This window comes from Macaca mulatta, chromosome 13 (assembly GCF_049350105.2).
Source record: "Macaca mulatta isolate MMU2019108-1 chromosome 13, T2T-MMU8v2.0, whole genome shotgun sequence".
In the NCBI taxonomy this organism is placed as follows: Eukaryota; Metazoa; Chordata; class Mammalia; order Primates; family Cercopithecidae; genus Macaca; species Macaca mulatta.
The window spans coordinates 99,891,202-99,912,290 of record NC_133418.1 but is presented as its reverse complement, the minus strand read 5'-3'; the positions used below and the strand labels follow the sequence as shown (position 1 = coordinate 99,912,290).

The window sequence follows — 21,089 nt, the reverse complement described above, 5'->3', positions numbered from 1 at the left end:
TTGGACCCCTTCAAGGACACCCACCCCAGATCAGATCTCTGCTGGTAGTAACCTTCTGACCTGGGGATCCCAGGTTCTGTTCCTTTTGAGTGTGTAACAGATTAGACACACTCGAGACGTTTACAATAAAATAGCACAAACACGGAGAGCATTGGACTCGGGGCTTCCAAGGTCCCATTGACTTTGAATTATCTAAGATGCTTTGAAAAGCTCCAGTTCATAATTATAAACATTCCATCCTTACTATTGGATCAGAGATGAGGAACAAAGGATCATGTGTTCAGAGAACTGGGCCTTGTACTCCTTTACTTTTCAGTTTCACTTCTACCATAATTTTCGCCTTCTACCAAAATGGAAATTTTCCACTTTCCACTGTTGGTAAGTAGCCAATTTATTTATTTATTTATTTATTTTTTTTCATAGCAGATGGTTTTTCCATATCAGGAATTTCTGGAATTTTTTGCAGGAAGAGGAAAAGCAGTAATCTAAGCCCTGGGGCTCGCGAGGCCTTGAGTTTCTTCTCTTGCCCAACCCCACCCCTTCCTTTATATCATTTAAACACCATAATAATGGTGAAATGCCGCAGATCCCTTCATACAGAAGGATGCTGGGATGATTCATAAGGGAAGAGATTCCCAAGCTGACTGCCCTCATTTCCTACCCGCCATGCTTGGCTGCCTGACGGTGTCCAGGTCTCTCTGCAGGGAAAGCCTGTCCCCTTTGGAAGGGCTCCAGCCCAGTCTGCTTCCCCAACCCTGTGCAGAATTGAGTCTCTACACAGTGGACCTGAAACATACTGGGACTGGGTCTGCAAGGCACGGCAGGTTTCCTGGATGGTGATTGTGATGGCCTCTGAAGGGTGAGGCTGCAGAGCCAGGAATGGCTGTCCCGGGAGCAAGGAGGAATGGTAGGCGTGGCTCCCGCTCACCAGAGGAGCTCAAAGAGCCAAGGCTGCCTTTGTATTTGAAAAACACTCTGTGGATAGAGCATGCCTTGATCCCTTTGTGAGTGGACCCAGAAAACTATTCAATAATACTTTTATTTAATATCATTAAAGAATCATTTAATAATAGTTGACTCAGCTATTCTAGATAAAAGAAATAAACATTTTGTAAAAGTGGAAAAGAACATTTCAGCATTTAAAGGCTGTTTGATTTTCTGGTTGCTTGGTATAGAAGTTAGCTCAAGGGTACGTAAGAAGTAGCTGATGTCTTTTTAAAAATTTAGAAGTCATGACTGCTGTTAATTTTTTTTTTTATGTTTGAATTTGCAAAGCTAGCTTAAGTATGAGGCAGTCTGACTGCAATATCTGAAACTGGGTAGCTGTCCCAGGAGGTATTGTGGAGCCTTGTGTTGTAGCCTTGAAACAGCTCCTGAAATTGTCCTATTGTCATTCTCCCTATGCTTTTTGTTCACCCAAACTCTGTTAAAAAAAAAAACTAGCTAATCAAGAATTTTTAAATAGGCCAGGTGTGGTGGCTCACACCTGTAATCCCAGCACTTTGGGAGGCCGAGGCGGGAGGATCATCTGAGGTCAGGAGTTAAAGACCAGCCTGGCCAACATGGTGAAACCCCATCTCTACAAAAAACACAAAAAAATTAGCCAGGCATGGTGGTGGGCACCTGTAATCCCAGCTACCTAGAAGGCTAAGGCAGGAGAATCGTTTGAACCTGGGAGGCAGAGGTTTCAGTGAGCCAAGATTGCGCCATTGCACTGCAGCCTAAGCAGCAAGAGCAAAACTCCATCTCAAAAAAAAGAAATTTTTTGTTTTTAAATATCTGCCTAACATTCAATGATGGATATGATTTGGGTCAAGACATAAAGAAGAACGAATCTTTTAATTCATCCTTTATTACATTTATAGCATGTGAACCTGACTTTAGAGTTTCAGGCACCTTTAACATTTTAAAGTCCTGTGGTGGCAGCTTTGCTGCGATCTTGCAGGAGAAGCCTTTTGCTACTTTATTTTGACTTAGGGAACATCAACCTGATTCCTGGGCACCTCAAGTAGGCTTTACAGTTTTCTGCTTACTTTACCTCCCCTGTATTTTCTTTGTATCAGGAGGTACTTTTCTATTCCACATGATTTGACATTACAAGTAGAAGGATCACCATCCTGTAATGGGCACATGAGCCCAAACTCTGAGTTCATGAAGCCTTGCAATGGTCTCCCATTTAGCAGGATAGGAAACATTTCTAGCTCTTGCTTCCCTTTCCAATGAGGCCAGTCATTTGGTTTGCTTTGGATTGCTCAGAATTCACCTTTATTGGTGCCATTCGGTTTCTAAAGCACTCCCAAACCTGATTATTAGGTGCCTGTGCTATTTAGAGTATAAAGAAACTCAAAAGACAGTGGCTCCAGCAATATGGAAGTGCTTTTCCTCTCTCTCACATCAGTCTGGAGTGGGCCAGTGGGCTCTGCTCCATGAGGTCATTCAGAGATCTTCAACACATGGCTTTCCTCTCTGGGTCTCCAGTTGTTTCCACTTCCCAGCTGGTAGGAAGAGGGAGAGAGAGAGGACACAGAGGGCAATCGTGTCTTATAATCAACAGATGCTGATGTTGTTCACATCACTTTCTCTTAATTAATTAATTAGTTTGTTTATTTTTGAGACAGGATCTCACCCTGTCCCCCAGGCTGGAGTGCAGTGGCTTAATCATGGCTCACTGCAGCCTCGACCTCTCAGGCTCAAGTGATCCTCCCACTTCAGCCTTTGAGTAGCTGGGATTACAGGCATACACCACCACGCCTGGCTAATTTTTGTATTTATCGTAAAGAAGGGGTCTCGCCATGTTGCCCAGGCTCTCTTGAACCCCTGGCTCAAGCAGTCTACCCACCTCAGCTTCCCAAAGTGTTGGGATTCCAGGTGTGAGCCACCATACCCTGGCCACTTCCCCTCATTTTAATGGCAGTGTTTTAGTCATGTGGTCTCACCTCATAGCAAGAGAGACTGGGAAATGGAGTCCCAAGTGAACAGCCACATGCACAGCTAAAATTCTGAATTTCTAGGGAAAGGCAAAGGGACATATTTTAGGGGAGACATCTAGCATTCTGCCTGGGAAATTTAACTCCAAAAATGTAAAGGTTTTAACCAGAATAATTTCTGAAAGGTTTGCAGCAGCTTCCTTGTTAGAAGTTCAAAACAAAACAAAACAAAAGCAAAAACAAAAAACAAAACCTCTCTTTCTTTAGAATGCAAATGCTTTGTAAGTGAAGGATGTATGTTTTATGATGTAGACATTACTAGTTATGTGACACTCTTGGAACAAATATGGAGTTTGAGCTTAGAGGTGCCATTCTCCTTCTCATTAGGAATTTGATTCTTGGCATTTTTCTTGGGATTTATGAGAAGCATTGAAGAAGACGACTAAGATAATCGGGGGTTGTCCTGTGAAGGCTAGTTTGGGAGAGCTTGGGTATATTTAGCACAGAGGAGAGAACAGCAAGAATAACAAATGAGACTGTTATTTTCAGGGGTTGAGGAGCTGGAGGTAGGAGATGGCATGTCCCTCTTTTTTGCTTCTTCTGAGAGTAGAATTGTGAATAGAGAGTAGAGGATATTAGGCTTTAGGCTGACATTTTATTTTGTTACATTAGTCCATTCTCAGGCTGCTATAAAGAAATACCCAAGATTGGGTAATTTATAAAGAGTTTTAATTGACACACACAGTTCTGGAGGGCTGGGGAGGCCTCAGGAAACTTACAATCATGGCAGACGTCACCTCTTCACATGGCGGCAGGGGAGAGAATGAGAGCCGAGCAAAGAGGAAGCCCCTTATAAAACCATCAGATCTCATGAGAACACACTCACTATCACAAGAACAGTATGGGGAAAACCGCCCCCATGATTCAATTCTCTCCACTTGGTGCCCCTCTCAACACGTGGGGATTACTACAATTCAAGGTGAGATTCAGGTGGGGACGTGGAGCCAAACCATACTAGTTGTCAGTCATCTAGTGAGAGGACTTGGCTTTTTGCCATTGGATGTTGCGTATTCCTGGTTTCTGACGTTGTTCACTCAGTCTTTAGACTTCAGAGGAATTGTTTAAGTAGTTTAAAGACTGAGTTGACATAGGGAACATTCCTCATGAGAAAAAAGTTTATTCTGTGTCCATTTTGTCTGTCTTATTCCCTAGGTAGGGAGTATCATCCAAACATAGTAATGCTGCTAACCATATTGCTTGCATAGTACTTTATCATGGAACTTCTGAGGCTTCCAGACACAACACCTACAAATTTTCTATTCCATAAAGCTGGTCCTCAGGCCTGTCTTAGATTCTTCATAAAGATCTTGACTTCTTCCCCACTCGAGCCATCTCTCTCCATCCTTGGAAACCTCATGGGACATCATGCATGATTTTCTTGTAGGATTTATTTTCCCTTTAAAGGAATATCTGTGTATTTATCTCAGCTCGTTAAGTTGAAGGACTGCCTTCTTCATCCTTATGCCCCCTGCACTGTCTAGGACAGAGCCTTTCCACAGTGGGCACTCAATAAACACTTCTTGACTTCGATTGGATAATTCCCCAACCTCACAGAGTTTAGACTTAGAGTTTGCTATTGGGAGCATCAATCTTGCTCTTTGTGTTGACTCATGAAATGCTCTATCTCATCTGTCCTCCTGTTCTTAATCTGTAAAATGAGGGGCTGGATGAGTTGGTCCCTAGGCTTCCTTCCAGCCCTGATTCATTCTGACTCAGTTCTGGGCTGGAGCAGACACTTGTTGGAAAGGCTATCCAGACGTTGGCAGCCTGTGGGGGAGCCTCATAACCCAGATGCTGCATTGCCCAGGTCGCTGCACTGACACCTTTCATGCCCCGGTCGGGCCATGGGGTGGCAGGGCCACAGCCGGTGACGGCGTGTGCTGCCCTTCCCAGGTACGTGTGCATTGCCATGGAGGCTTTGGACCAGCTGCTCATGGCCTGCCACTGCCAGAGCATCAACCTCTTCGTGGAGAGCTTCCTCAAGATGGTGGCCAAGCTGCTGGAGTCGGAGAAGCCCAACCTGCAGATCCTCGGCACCAACTCGGTAAGGAGCGGCCCAGGGGGCTCCAGGTCTCCCAGCTGCATCCTGGGGATTGGCAGGGGAGAGGGAGACCTTGGGGTCGTCACTGTCATGTTCTGTTTCTATTTGGTTCCCAACCCTAAGTGTGACACACTGCTTGTTTTAGGGTCTCCCTTTGTGTGAACAAAGGGCCCTTTCATTTTTTAATTTAAACAAGTATATAATTTATATAGATATATAATAAAATAATTTTTAAAAATAAAATTCACCACTTTCAAGCATCCTATTTTAAACCCTGTGGTGGCCGGGCGCAGTGGCTCACACCTGTAATACCAGCACTTTGGGAGGCCAAGGCAGGTGGATCACTTGAGGTAAGGAGTTTGAGACCAGCCTGACCAACATGGCAAAACCCCCATCTCTACTAAAAATACAAAAAAAAAAAAAATTAGCTGGGTGTCATGGTGCACACCTGTAATCCGATCCCAGCTACTTGGGAGGCTGAGGCAGGAAAATCACTTGAACCCGGAAGCAGAGACTGCAGTGAGTCGAGATCGCGCCACTGCCCTCCAACCTGGGCAACAGAGACTCCATCTCAAAAAACAAACAACAACAACAACAAAAATGTGGTTTTAGTGTATTCACAAAGTTGTGCAACCATTATCTCCATCTAATGTGTTTAGCGCTAGATTGATGATCTCCAAACTTTTTACTAATAGAATTTTTTCCCCTCAAATAATTTTAAGTGGGGCCCCAAATGGATATAAAAATCGATGGAAACAGAGGCTTTCTTTGGAGGGCAGGAAGAGCCCAGGGCCCCCACCACTCAGCACTCTATGGGGGCATATCTTGAAAGCTATCCAGGTTATGCCTCTTTCAAAGATAGAGCAAAGTGATGTCCCCAGGACAAAGGTACCAGATCAGTGGAAAGACCACGGGGAAGCAGGACACAGGGCTTCTGGCTTAGTTTTGCCCTTTCCTCACTGTGAAGCGTCGAGGTTACCTTTTATAGGCCTCAGTCTTTTCATCAGTACCATGAGCAGCTTCAGCTTGGTCTCTGTTAGTCCTCCAAGCTAATGCTGGTCTCAGTGGAAGTGGCTGCGGTCGTGGGAGAGTATGATATTGTTAGAGAAGAGCTATCAGATATGTCAGAAACTCCCTGCTTCATGTGTGCGTTTAAACATACTCCCACACCCTGGTTGTCTTTAATATCTTGCCATCTTTCTCATTCCTTCCCCTTCAGGACATACTTTAAGCTCCAGGTCTTCATGCAGCTTAGATATGACTATTTTACAGATCTTAAGTGAAGCCTTTATCTATCTGCAGATATCACAAAAGTTTAAGGTTTGCCCCTTAGCCTCCCAACCTGAATTTTTATTTTTTTATTTTATTTTATATTTTTAGACTGAGCCTCTTTCTGTCACCCAGGCTGGAGTGCAGTGGCACGATCTTGGCTCACTGCAACCTCTGCCTCCTGGGTTCAAGTGATTCTCCTGCCTCAGCCTCCTGAGTAGCTGGGACTACAGGTGCGAGCTACCACACTCAGCTAATTTTTCTTTTTCTTTTTTTTATGTTTTTAGTAGAGATGGGGGTTTTGCCATGTTGGCCAGGCTGGTCTTGAACGCCTGACCTTAACTGATCCACCCACCCCAGCCTCCCAAAGTGCTGGAGTGCAGTGGCACGATGTCGGCAAAACCCCATCTCTACTAAAAATACAGAAACCCTGTCTCTTGTAAAAACACAAGTATTAGCCAGGTGTGGTGGCACATGCGCCATGTTGTCCAGGCTGGTCTCAAACTCCTGGGCTCAAGTGATTCACCCACCTCAGCCTCCCAAAGTGCTGGGATTACAGGCGTAAGCCACCACGCCCTGCCCCCAGCCTGAATTTTTATGGCATGGGTGAGAGCTGCTTTCCTGTTCTATATAAGTTGATTTAACCAGAAGAGAGTCTTCCAGCTTTCCTTCCAAGGACCAAGAGTGGCAACCTATACAGATTCCCTTCTCTTTCCTCTCCCTGGGAGCCAGCTGCCTTCGACACATTACACATATTATAGCTGAGGGGAAAGTCCTTTGTCAAGTTGCCCTGGCAACGGCTTCAGATACTGTTTTAGTTGTCCTGTTTAAGATAACTCCAGAGAACATCTGAATGGAAAATGAACCAGCCACCATGCATCTGTGGGGGCCACTGGAAGCAGGTGGCCGCCAGCTCTAGCTTTGCCCACAGGAAATCCTAGCCCAGGGTAGGTGTTTTGTTGGCTACGGCCTGGAAAATTCAGTGTCCTGCAAATTCCCCATCGCAGTGAATCATCGCATCAGCCAGAGCAAGTTAACTAATGATTGCTGTACTGCAGACAATGATGATGATATAAGGACAAGCTCTTGTCAGTGAGTTAAGTCAAATATTTGCAGTAGTTCCAGAGTGCAACTTGGAAGGCAGCCTTTTCTCTTGCTGTCCCTGTCTGATGCTCTTTCTGGCTCTCCGAGCCCAGACCTTCTTGAACCTTCCTGAGAAGAGTGTTCTTTTGCTCCTCATCATTTTAGACCTGCCAGCGTGCTAGTGTGTGACATTATCTTAGAGTCTAGCCCAGGAGTTCCAAACAGGTCTTCACAGGGATTCAGGGCTTTGTCGGGGGAAAGGGGAACTGAGGGAGGAGGAACAGAGTCTCTAAGCCCTTTACTGCTACTTCATCCAGTAGCCACCTCTGGGGTTTTGTTTGTTTGTTTGTGTTTTGTTTTACTGAGGCAGAGCCTTGCTCTGTCACCCAGGCTGGAGTGCACTGGCGTGACCTCGGCTCACTGCAACCTCTACCTCTGAGGTTCAAGTGATTCTCCTACTTCAGCCTCTCCAGTAGCTAGGATTAGCTGGCCAAATGCCCAGCTAATTTTCTTTTTCTTTTCTGAGATGGAGTCTCGCTCTGTTGCCCAGGCTGGAGTGCACTGGCATGACCTCAGCTCACTGAAACCTCTACCTCCGAGGTTCAAGTGATTCTCCTACTTCAGCCTCTCCAGTAGCTAGGATTAGCTGGCCACATGCCCAGCTAATTTTCTTTTTCTTTTCTGAGATGGAGTCTCGCTCTGTTGCCCAGGCAGGAATGCAGTGGCACGATCTCGGCTCACTGCAACCTCTGTCTCCTGGATTCAAGTGATTCTCCTGCCAAAGCCTTCCAAGTAGCTGGAGCTACAGGCACCGGCCACCATGCCCAACTAATTTTTAGTAGAGATAGGGTTTCACCATGTTGGCCAGGCTGGTCTCAAACTCCTGATGTCAAGTGATCCGCCCGCCTCGGCCTCCCAAAGTGCTGGGATTACAGGCGTGAGCTACAGCGTCTGGCTCCAGTTAATGTTTGTATTTTTGGTAGAGACAGGGTTTTGCTGTGTTGGCCAGGCTGGTCTCAAACTCCTGACCTCAAGTGATCCACCTGCCTTGGCCTCCCAAAGTGCTGAGATTACAGGTGTGAGCTACCACGCCCAGACCTTTTCATTGTTTGTATGGAAGTTTGCAGCATTTTATTTGGATAAAAGGTTTTGCTGCCAGGAAATCAAAAGAAAGGGAAGGAGAGAAAGAAGGAGAAAAGGAAAAGAAAGCAAAATGAATCAAGCTCATCTAACCCCTCATTTTGTTGGATTTCTCAGTGTAGAGATGGGATCCCAAGAAGTGAGATGGTTTGTCTGTGCTCACACAGCTAGAGTGCTGGCTTTAGACAGTGATTCTTTTGGCCCCTGTGCATGTATTAATATTCTCCCTAGAATCTGAGGGGTAGCAAGGTCAAAAGCCCCTCACTGAGCCCTAGATTCCAAAGCGTGGCACCCAGCCTCTGTGCAGATGCCCCCCATGACCAGACTTAGTCTAGCACAAGGCAGCCCCTGGCCTTGTGGGTGAGAAGCCAAGAAAAAAACTTAACCTGAGCCCACTCTTCCTCCCTGTAGCTTTTCCCTCAGACCTGGTTTTGCTCCCTGAATCGGCATAGCACAAATCTCCCCTCTGTAGAGTGTCTCTTCGGAAACCATATGCCCTTCAAGGTTCCCAACTCAGACCAATGAGCTTTGGAAACCTACCGATTCCCAGGGCTCAACCAGACCCACATCTCTGGAGAGGAGACCTGGGAGTCTGTATATTTTTGCTTCCCATATGATGCCATTTAGGTCTGGGAACCACTGACCCATTCTAGTCTTAAGCCTGTGTAGGATTCCTTCCCTCCTTTCCTTCTTTTATTCTTTCTTCTCTCCCTCTCCATGTCCCTCCCTTGCTTCCCTCATCCCAGGTAGATATTCATACAGCTTGTGCTTGATCACCCCAAGGATGAAATTGTCCAGAGACTTGTCACAAAATCCAAATTTGCTAATACCACTCCTGTACATTACATCCAGTAAAGTACAATTTAAAAAATGTAAGTGATGCTTTTTTTTTTTTTTTTTTTTTTTGAGACAGGGTCTCCCTCTGTTGCCCAGTCAGGAGTGCAGTGGTGTGATCTTGGCTCGCTGCAACCTCCGCCTCCTGGGTTCAAGCGATTCTCCTGCCTCAGCCTCCCAAGTAGCTGGGATTACAGGCACCTGCCACCATGCCCGGCTAATTTTTGTATTTTTAGTAGAGACGGGGTTTCACCATGTTGGCCAGGCTCTTCTCAAACTCCTGACCTCAAGTGATCCACCTGCCTCTGCCTCCCAAAGTGCTGGGATTACAGGTGTGAGCCACCGTGCCCAGCGAAAATTTAAATGATGCTTTCCAGCCCTTAATGAGAATACCTGGGCTTTGGATCATGATGAGGGACTGGAAAAGCCAGGAGAAGGTGGGGAGGCAGGGCCAGCTAAGCTCCTTACTCGCTGGGAATTCACTTCTGCACACCTGCCTCATTGCATGATGGGTGCAGATGCATGTCTTGGGGACAGTGTTAATCACTACATGTCCTGACTTTTTAAGGGCACTTACTAATGATAAACTAAAAATATTAAATCTGATGATGCCGAGATCCTCTACATAAACAATCTAATATATTAGCCTAGTGTATACAAATGGTAAAATATTATGAAGATTCATAGATTGAAAGTTTATACTTTCACTTCTATCTCACACCACACACAAAAATTAACTCAAAATAGATCAAAGCCTTAAATGTAAGAGCTAAAACTATAAGACTCTTAGAAGAAACTATAGGGATAAGTCTTTATGGTCTTGGACTTGGCAATGGATTCTTAGATATGATATCAAAAGCAAAAGCAACTATAGAAACAACATAGATAAATTGGACTTCATCAAAATTTAAAACTTTGTCTGGGCACAGTGGCTTACACTTATAATCCCAGCACTTTGGGAGGCCAGGATGGGTGGATCACTTGAGGTCAAGAGTTCCAGACCAGCCTGGCCAACATTATGAAACGCCATCTCTACTAAAAATACAAAATTCAGCTGAGGTGTGGTGGTGCATGCCTATAATCCCAGCTACTTGGGAGGCTGAGGTGAGAGAATTGCTTGAACCGAGGAGGCAAAGGTTGCAGTGAGCCAAGATCACTCCACTGCACTCCAGCCTGGATGACAAAGTGAGACTTTGTCTCAAAAAAAAGAAATTAAAACTTATATGCACCAAAGGACACAATCAAGACAGTAAAAAGATAACCCACAGAATGGGAGAAAATATTTACCAATCATATATTTAATAAGGGTTCAATAACCAGAATATACAAATAATTATTAAGACTTAACAACAACAACAACAAAAAAAACAATTAAAAATGGACAAAGAACTCTCATAGACATTTTCCCAAAAAAAGATATACAAATGGCAAGAAGCACATGAAAAGATGCTTAACATCACTAATCATTAAGGAAATACAAATCAAAACCGCAACAAGACACCACTTCACACCCACTAAGATGGCGATTAAAAACACAGTCCCACACACAAAAGATGGCAAATGTTGGCAAGGATGTGTGGAAACCGGAACCCTCAATGCACTGCTGGTAGAAATGTAAAATGGTGCAGCACCTATGGAAAATAGTTTGGTGCTTCCTCAAAAAGTTAAACATATGGAATTATATGGCCCAGCAATTCCGCCGGGTATATACCCAAAATAATTAACAACAGGTTCTCAAACAAATAGTTGTACACAATTGTTCATAGCAACACTATTCACAAGAGCTGAAAGGTAGAAACAACCAAAAGGTCACATATTTATCATCCCACTTACATGAGATATTCAATTAGGTAAATCCGTAGAGACAGGAAGTAGACGTGTGTTTGCCAGGTGAAGGGGGAGAGAGGAATGGAGAGGGACTGCTGAATGGATATAGGATTTCCTTTTGGGTTGAGGAAAATGTTTTGGTTGCAAAACATTGTGAATGACTTAAATGCCGCTGAATTGGGTGCTTTAAAATGGCTAATTTTATGATATGTGAATTTTACCTCAATTTTTAAAATGTTGGACTCTGAGTAACCCAGAGTCAATGGCACACAGGCATTTATGCTTTTACTGTGCCACAACCTCAAACCAAGCCCACTCGGAGGCTGGTGCAAAGCGAGTCACCCAGCAGGTGAGGGGGAGAGCGGCTCCCCTGCAGCAGGCCAGGGTTATGGGGATCCTGGAGACGTCCCTCCTTGTGGCTCAGGCTGTGCAGCACCCTGTTCCCCCTACCCTAATGCCCCCACCTCAGAAAACCACACGGCCTGTGGGTTGGGGCCTCTACGCATATGTGCATTAGGAGTTTACTGGGCTTTCAAGCAGCCTCCTCTCACGTCCTCCAAGTGGTCCTTACAAACCTTCCATTTCCCCCTAAACTCCCCTCCGAAATCAGCTTCTTCAGTCTCAAATTGCCTTTGCCTTCTTCTCCCACTCAGGAAATGGGGGCTGTCCCAGGGCGCTTCTTCCACTTCCTATGCCCATCTTGTTCCTCTCCAAAGGGTCCCCAGCCCCTCCGGAGCCTCCCTGGATCCATTCTTTCTGCCCCCTCCCCATCTCCACTCTTTGCCTTGCTTTGATTTCTTCCCTCAATCTAAACACAAGTTCAAGTCTCTTGCAGCGTAGTAATAAATTAAATTAATAAACAAGAGAAAAACAAAAAAAAAATTACATTCTCCTGCATAACTACAAAATGCCATTAGCTTGCCTGACAAAATCAACCATCATTCCTGATCTTATTTTAATATGTCGTCCAAATCCAGATTTCCCTAATTGTCCCCCGTTGTCTACATTGCTATCCTTTTTCAAATCAGAACTTAGTAAAGACTATTTCTTTGTTTTCTACATCCCTTACCTCTCTTAGCAGCTTCCCAACCTCTCTCTGCCCCTCTTTTATTCGTGATGTTGACGTTTTGGAGGGCAGGTCAGTTGCTTTGTAGAATGCTCCCCATTCTGGATTTGTCTGGTTCTTTGCTGTGGTGCCACTTATCTGGCTCTCCTGTCTCTTGTATTTCCTGCAAACTGGAATTAGATCTGAAGGTTTGATTGGATGCAGGTAACTACTTTTGGCTATAATACTTCATGGGGGTTTTGGGTTGCTATACCGGGTATCACAGCAGGATGCACAAATGTCTGTGTCCCACCTTTACAGATGCCCAGTGTGATCCCGGTCTAGGGTGTGGGAGCCACTCCTCTCCACTGTAAGATTACATTTTTATCTTTGCAATTAGAATCTGTGGAAACCATGAAAATAACCCACTCCCCACCCACCTTGCCCCTCATGTTTTTATATTTTGGTGGCATTTCTCCCTGGGGTTGCACCCATTTCTCCCTGAATCCACGCCCATTTCTCCCTGGGATCGCACCCATTTCTCCCTGGGGATCACGCCCATTTCTCCCTGGGATTGTGCCCCTTTCTCCCTGAATTCACACCCATTTCTCCCTGGGATCGCGCCCATTTCTTCCTGGGGATCGCGCCCATTTCTCCCTGGGGATCACGCCCGTTTCTCCCTGGGGATCGCGCCCATTTCTCCCTGGGATCACACTCATTCCTCCCTGGGATCACACTCATTCCTCCCTGGGGATCGTGCCCATTTCTCCCTGGGATCACACTCATTCCTCCCTGGGATCACACCCATTCCTCCCTGGGGATCGCGCCCATTTCTCCCTGGGGATCGCGCCCATTTCTCCCTGGGGATCGCGCCCGTTTCTCCCTGGGATCGCGCCCATTTCTCCCTGGGGATCGCGCCCATTTCCCCCTGGGATCACACCCATTCCTCCCTGGGATCACACCCATTCCTCCCTGGGGATCGCGCCCATTTCTCCCTGGGATCACACTCATTCCTCCCTGGGATCACACCCATTCCTCCCTGGGGATCGCGCCCATTTCTCCCTGGGATCACACCCATTCCTCCCTGGGGATCACACCCATTCCTCCCTGGGGATCGCGCCCACCTCTCCCTGGGATCGCGCCCATTCCTCCCTGGGATCACACCCATTCCTCCCTGGGGATCGTGCCCATTGCTCCCTGGGGATCGCGCCCGTTTCTCCCTGGGATCACGCCCATTCCTCCCTGGGATCGCACCTATTTCTCCCTGGGATCGTGCCCATTGCTCCCTGGGGATCGTGCCCATTTCTCCCTGGGGATCGTGCCCATTGCTCCCTGGGGATTGTGCCCATTGCTCCCTGGGGATCACTCCCATTTCTCTCTGGGGATTGTGCCCGTTTCTCCCTGGGATCACGCCCATTCCTCCCTGGGATCGCACCCATTCCTCCCTGGGATCGTGCCCATTTCTCCCTGGGATCGTGCCCATTCCTCCCTGGGGATTGTGCCCGTTTCTCCCTGGGATCGCACCCATTTCTCCCTGTGGATCTCACCCATTTCTCCCTGGGATCTCACCCTTCTTCACACTCCCTGGGCTTCTTCAGGCCTGTCACTCCAACTGTTCCCACTGGACTTGCCCTGCTTAGTTTCTGTGGTAGGCTGAATGATGCCCCCACCCCACCGTTGCCTATGTCCTAATCCCTGGAACCTGTGAATGCCACCTTATATGACAAAAGGGACTTCGCAGATGTGATCAATTTAAGAATCTTGAGCTGGGGGAGATTATCCTGGATAATCCAGGTGTGCCTGATGTAATCTCAAGGGTCATTATAAGAGGGACACAGGAGGATCAGAGTTGGACCGAAGGGGACGTGATGATGGAAGCGGAGGGACAGAGACAAAGAGATCTGAAGATGCCCTGCTGCTGGCTTTGAAGATGGAGAAGGGGGCACAAGCCAAAGGATGTAGGTGGCTTCTGGAAGCTGGAAAGCCTGAGAAAATGGATGCTCCCTGGAGCCCCCAGAAGGAATGCAGCCATGCAGACCTATTGTAGACTTCTGAGCTCCAGAACTCAGATAATAAGTGTGTGCTGTTTTAAGTCACTAAATTGTGGTAACTTGTTACAGCAGCCACAGGAAGCCAAGACAGTGTCCTTCAAATAATTCTCTTTTTCCTCATCCCCCTGAGTGTCTGTGGTCTCCAAGGCTCTGTGCTCTACCCTCTTCTCGCTGGATATACTGCTCCTGGACAATTTCATCAACTCTTGTGGTTTTAGCTGTCATCTGTGGACTAGATATGCCCCAATCTTCAGCACTTTGGTTCAAAACTCAGCACTGCTGGAGACCAGCAGGCTGGAGGTGGGTTCTGTGAAGTCAGGTGAGGTCAGAACTGCAAGGCCAGTGGAATGGCCCAAGGCATGGGCTCAGCCCCAGCTAGGGACAGGCTCTGAGAGCAGAGGCAGCAGCTGGTGCTCCCCAAGGTCTGTGTTTCCTGAGTGCAGGCCTTGGAGTCCAGCAGATGGGGCTACCCAGGGCCAGCAGGGATGGTGTCCTGGGGCCAGCAAGGACTAGACTTTCCCAGGAGTCCTTCAAACCACAGCCAGTTTTGCAAAGAGTCTTGAAGGAGGGACTGTGTAATGTGGATGGACAGGAGAGTATGTCATAGATCTGGGGAGTTACTATGCTTTGGCTGGTAGTCAGGAGGTTGGCAGGACATGATCAAGTTAAGATGGGATAGACTGTGCCTCTGGCTACAGTGAAAACTGCCCCAGGGAATTGCTATAAACAAGGGCAGTGGCAAGAAAGGGACAGGCAATGGTAAACTCAAAACCATGTTTTGATTTGCTTTCCAGCTAGGACTTATCTTAAATTTGGGCAACGTTTTTTGGTGCTGATTTTTCTACCCAGGTTAAGTCTAGTGAAGCAAAGAAGCAGTTCTCCTTTCTCTTTGTGTAGGTAAATGCAGCAAAAAGGCCTTCAGTCCTTGAGCTGTGAGAGAGTTGGGTTTTATATATGCCCGTATTTTTAACTATAGTTCTGTCACTGACAGCAGGAAGTTAGTTGGTTCAGAAGGCCCACCTATGGAAGAGGGAATGGCTATGTTCTGTTTGGAGAGACTTGGCCTGTGATAAGACCAGGGGAGAGCTATTCCTGCAAGGCCAGTCTTTGGAGCTTTCGCTCTCTATTGACCCTTAGTAACCCTCAGTTTTCACACCATTTTACCTCCTGGGTGCCTGTACCACAGGGTGGGTGATCACTCCAGCAAGCTTGGCGCCCTTTGTTGTATATGAAGAGCCGAAACTTTGATCTTGAAAGGGTGGCCCTAGCAGTGCCCCTGGCTTTTGAAATGTCACATGTTCAAAATCTTCAGTTTGTTGCTATGGCGACTTTCCTCATCATTGCTGTATCTTAAAACAAACAAAAAACCATGATCTTTCATGATCTCATGCATTAGAACTCACATTTTAATAAAAGTCATCTGTAAAGTATGAATTCACAATTGTAGGGGTGAAACATTTAGGAAGTTCTCGCTGTAGTATGCATTTAAAGAAATAGTGACCAGTCACGCAGGTAAACGAGCCCAGTGGAAACTCATGGAGTGTTGATGACGGGCCAAAAATGCACTGGGGGAGAAAATGAGGAGGCAGTGCATAACTGTGACAGGCGAGGCAGGTAGAGTTCTGGTCAAACCAAGTCTACAAGGCAGGTGCTTGGGTTACCCCTACTTGATAGGGAAACTGAGGCACAGGGAGCTTCAAGTAAGCTGGGACAAGTAAGCTTGTCCCAGATCACCCTACTAATAATTAGGATTCAAATATGTGGTCTGGCTCCAAACCCCTTCTTGTAGTCATAGCACTACACTGCCTGTTTAAGAGGGAAAAGGCCTTACTCACTCTAAAACCTGAGAGTCCCAACCTCATCTCAGCCAGACACTGGCACATTCTGAGGTGGACTTCCGCAATAGGTGTGGTCCTTTGACCAGGGTCCCCGGGAAAAACCCCATCAGACCCTCTGAATCACTGTCACCAAAATTTCCAGCTTGGCCCCCTCATGTCAACACCTGGAAGATTCAGGAGCCACATAGGGAGCTGCCCCTACAGGGACCCATGACCAGCGCTCCCTGACCAGGTGACCTAGCTGGGCTGCTGGGACTGTGCTTTCATACTTCCAGCCTCAGGGAAGGGAAGCGCCTCCCCACAAGCTATCACACCAAGGGATCCTAAGGAGGCTCAAGATCCTGGTACCAAAAAGGTGCTTTTTTTCTTAGATAGCCCTGTTGCACACACCTTCTCCATGGGAGATCAGGGACTGGCATTAAGTGCAGTCTCACTAGAATATCTAACAGAGCAAGAGTCCTGGCAGCCCGAGGGAATGGAATGGTCAACAGCCCGAGACTCAAGGCTACAGCCTCCTAGGCAGTCCTGGGCCCCGGAGGGCAAACTGTGCTCCAGAGATGGAGCCATGCTACCCTTGGTTCAAGCCCGAAACACCCCAGTTCTCCCCTTCAAAGGAAGTGGCTGTCCATCCATCCAGCCTTGATGGACCTCCATGACCAAGAACATACTTCCCTAGCTTTTCTCAAGGTTCTGTGAGAGCTTTCTTCCCCCCACCCTGCCTCAGAACATTCCTATAGTTGTGGGACGAGTTTTCCCTGGGCCAAGTACATGTGACCTGTAGACCCCCTGCCCTAGAATAGGGGGAGCGGGCACTTAAGGATGCAGATACCTGGCCAGGCGCAGTGGCTCACGCCTGTAATCCCAGCACTTTGGGAAGCCAAGGTGGGTGGATCACTTGAGCCCAGGAATATGAGACCAGCCTGGGCAACACTGAAACCCCATCTGTACAAAATAAAAAATTAGCCAGGCATTGTGGCACACACCTGTAGTTCCAGCTACTCGGGAGGCAGAGGTGGGAGAATCGCCTGAGCCCAGAAAGTCAAGCCTGCAGTGAGCCGTGATCACGCCTCTGCACTCCAGCCTGGGTGGCAGGAGTGAGATACTGTCTCAAAAAAAAAAAATAAATAAAATAAAATAAAATGAGATGCAGATACTTAAGCCCTACCCCTAGAGAGTCTGTTCAGTAGGATAGCAGTAGGCTGGAGTGGCTCAGAAATCTGTATTTTAAACAACCTCCCTAGGTAGTTCTGATACACATTAAAATGTAAAGAGCTAAGATCATGGGACCCAGTGTGAGAATTCCCAAGCCTGAGGCTCAGCTCCACCTGTCACAAGTGGGCTGAGCTGAAATAATTCACTTGCTCCCTTAATAAGCCTCAGTTTTTTCATCTCTCTAATGGGAGCAACACATGTTCTGCTAAACTCACAAGACTGCTGAAAATTGTATCAGATAAAGGATGTTGTGATCAGCTGGAAAATGATGCATCAATAGATGGCTCCATCTTAATCCCTGGAACCTCTGCATGTGACCTTATATGGAAACAGGGTCTTAGCAGCTGTGATTAAATTAAGGACTATCTTAATTTGAGATTGGGAGATGATCGTGGATTTTCCAGGTGGGTCTAAATGCAATCACAAGCATTTTATTAGAGAGAAGCAGAGGGAGATTTGACACACAGGGGATAAGACGGTCAAGACTGAGGTAGAGACAACACAGTCACAGACAGTTAACACTGATATGTTAAGCAATGAGTGCCACAGAAATATTTACTGTTGTTATTACTTAGACTGTAGGTGTTAACTGGGCCTGGCCTGGCCATTCCTGATGAAAACTCCTATGTCTATGAATAGCCTCTTCTAGAACTTGGGCTTTGTGATGTCTTTTAGATATTTTGAAGGCTTCCAACAGAACAAGGCATGGGTTAAATGAAAGCAAATAAGCTTTACTACAACCATATCTGAAATTTGTTTTTCTGATCAAGTGGGATGGGAAAGAACAGTGGGTGGAGTCCCGGGCATGTTAAGAATGGCGTGTTGTTTTTTAAGTGGTGAGTGGAATGTATTTGTTCATTGCCCCAGCAAACACTGCTATTCAATGATTGTGTGGTGTTGAATCCTGTAGGGTCATAAAAAGTCTAAGCCTCTTAGAATAAGAACCTTACTAATAATATGCCTTGAGTTCACACAGTTCCTGTTACTCCAGGAGCTCAGGGAGCTTTTCTGAATCTTCTCTACTTTATTCATGTTCCTAGGAGGTGATAGATACATTTTAAAGAAAAGAAAACAGGCCAGGTGCTGTGGCTCACGCCTGTAATCCCAGCACTTTGGGAGGCCGAGGCAGGCAGATTGCTTGAGACCAAGAGTTCAAGACCAGCCTGGCCAACATGGCAAAACACAATCTACTAAAAATACAAAAATTAGCCAGGAGTGGTGGTGGGTGCCTGTAATCCTAGCTTTTGGGAGGCTGAGGCACAGGTTACTTGAACCTGGGAGGCAGAGGTTGTAGCGAGCCAAGATGGTGCCACTGTACTCCCTCCTGGGCAACAGGGCGAGACTATTTCAAAAAAAAAAGAAAAAAAAAATTTTTTTTTTTAAGACTCAAAACTAATATGTCAGGGAAGAAGAGCACCGAAGAACACACATCCAGGGACTCACGGAGCCGCAGAAGGAGGAACAAGGGAGTTTTCCAGTGAGGTTAGCAGCTATGGCTGACCCGCTTGGGACAGATTCAGGAGAAACTGCTGACCTGGTCTGGAATGAGGCCTTCTGTGGTTTTAGGAAAGGGAGTCCCACTTACGTTTTCTACCTCGCACCACCTCAGGGGTAACTGCAGAACTTTCATTTTTAAAAAAATTGATTTTAATGTCAATTCTGACCTTACAGCCAGGGATAATGATTGAAATATTTAACAGCATAGACAGCAGGGATAATGAGGACAGATGCTGGCCGTGAGCAGCTGTGTGGCCTGACTGGCCTCAGTCCTATGGCGCCACGGCTCCCTGAGAAAGAGGAGAGTCAAAGTTGAACGTGGAGGGGTCTTGGTGTCCCAGTTCCACCAGGATCAGGAATGGGTTCCCAGGGGCATGGGTGTGGGGAGGGGAGAGGAGGAGAGAAGGCGGGACTGCCCGTCAGCCCCTGCCTGCGGCTCCCAGGCGTGGCTTCCCAGGTGTAGGCCTCAGACTGGCCCACTGAGATTCCCGGGCCTCTTCCAGGACAGAGTCAGCATGTCTCGGCGGGGGGTGGGGGGCAGAAACCAGTGTGGTCAGCAGTGCCCCATGGCTCTGCTGTCTGGCAGTGTTTGAAAAGCCGAGTCCTCCCACCTCCAGCCCTACCCTACCTGTCCCCCACCCTCTTAATAAAACAATACTAAGGTGCCTGTTGCCCACTTTCTCATCCACCTCTTGTTCTTCCCTAACAATATCATCCCCCCTCCCCAGCAGCAATGTTCCTCTGTCATCTGGCCTGAGGCCGGAGGAAGCAGAAGGCAGGAATAAAAACTGGAGAAAGTTTGTACCCTTTGACCAACGTCTCCCTATTTCCACTACCCCAGCCCCTGGCAATCACCCTTCTACTCTGCTTCTGTGAACTTGACATTTTATTTTATTTCACATTTAATTTAAATTTAATTTTATTTTGAGATGGAGTCTTGCTCTGTCGCCCGGGCTAGAGTGCAGTGGTGTGATCTTGGCTTACTACAACCTCTGCCTCCCGGGTTCAAGCAATTCTCCTGCCTCAGCCTCCCAAGTAACTGGGATTACAGGCATACACCACCATGCCTGGCAAATTTTTTGTATTTTTAGTAGAGACGGGGTTTCACCATGTTGGCCAGGCTGATCTCAAACTCCTGACCTCAAGTGATCTGCCCGCCTCGGCCTCCCAAAGTGCTGGGATTAGAGGCGGGAGCCACTGCGCCCGGCTGAGATTAACCATTTTAGATTCCACATATGAGTGAGATCAGGCAGCGTTTGTCTTTCTGTGTCTGATTTGTTTTACCAAGCATAATGTCTTCCAGGTTCATCCATTTTGTTGCAGCCGGCAGGATTCCCTTCTTTAAGGCTGAATAATATTCCACTGTGTGTGTGTGTGTATACACAGATGACACAAATGGATACGCAAATGGATTTTCGATATCCATTTATTTGTCAGACATTTAGGTTGTTTCCACATCTTACCTATCTTAAATGTTCTTACCACAGAAAGGAAGGAGGGAAGAGGAAAGAAAATGGCAGTTATATGAGGTGATATGTTAACTGGCTTAACCATGGTGACTATTTCACAGTGTATGTCAGAAACATCAAGTTGGAGGCCTAGGAGGGAGGGTTACTTGATCCCAGGAGTTTGAGACCAGCCTGGGCAACATAATGAGACCCTGTCTCTACAAAAAAAAAAAAGCCAGGTGTGGTGACTCACGCCTGTAATCCCAGCACTTTGGGAGGCCGAGGTGGGCAGATCACGAGGTCAGGAGCTCAAGACCATCCTGGCTAACATGGTGAAACCCCGTCTCTACTAAAAATACAAAAAAATTAGCTGGTTGTGATGGTGGGTGCCTGTAGTCCCAGCTACTCAGGAGGCTGAGGCAGGAGAATTGCTTGAACCCAGGAGGCGGCGCTTGCAATAAGCCAAGATCGCGCCAGTGCACTCCAGCCTGGGCGATAGAGTGAGACTCCGTCTAAAAAATAAAACAATTAAAAAAAAAAAATTAGCCAGGCATGGTGGTGCACACCTGTAGTCCTAGCTACTCAGGAAGCAGGAGGATCACTTGAGCCCAGGAGTTCCAGGCTGCGGTGAGCCATGATTACACCACTGCACTCCAGCCTGGGTGACAGAGTAAGACTCTGTCTCTATAAATGAGTGAATAAATAACTAAAACATCAAGTTGTACACCTTAAATATATAGATATGATTTCTATTTGTCCATTATACCTAAATAAAGCTGAAAAATAAAAATAAAACAAAACAACCAAAAAGCCAACG

General features: G+C 46.8%; 1 protein-coding gene and 1 long non-coding RNA gene across 20 annotated transcripts in view; one reads left to right on the top strand and one right to left on the bottom strand.

The window, feature by feature from the left end:
• Positions 1–21,089, top strand: part of EFR3B (EFR3 homolog B) — a 114,438-nt gene that overhangs the window by 55,971 nt on the left and 37,378 nt on the right. For 10 of the 19 annotated variants that reach the window (XR_013402970.1, XR_013402968.1, XR_013402967.1 and 7 more), the window contains exon 4: positions 4,881–5,031. The exons of the other annotated variants lie outside the window; for them this stretch is intronic. Coding sequence is in view for 2 of the 10 variants with exons in the window: in XM_015111834.3 (XP_014967320.2) it covers positions 4,881–5,031 (151 nt within the window). In the remaining 8 variants the exon portion in view is untranslated. The remainder of the gene's footprint in view (positions 1–4,880; positions 5,032–21,089) is intronic. 19 annotated transcript variants of the gene reach the window in all.
• Positions 10,498–17,075, bottom strand: LOC144333882 (uncharacterized). The gene is made up of 2 exons (XR_013403014.1): positions 15,453–17,075; positions 10,498–10,954 (listed from the first exon to the last, which is right to left on the bottom strand). It is a non-coding gene; the product is annotated as an uncharacterized LOC144333882 (long non-coding RNA).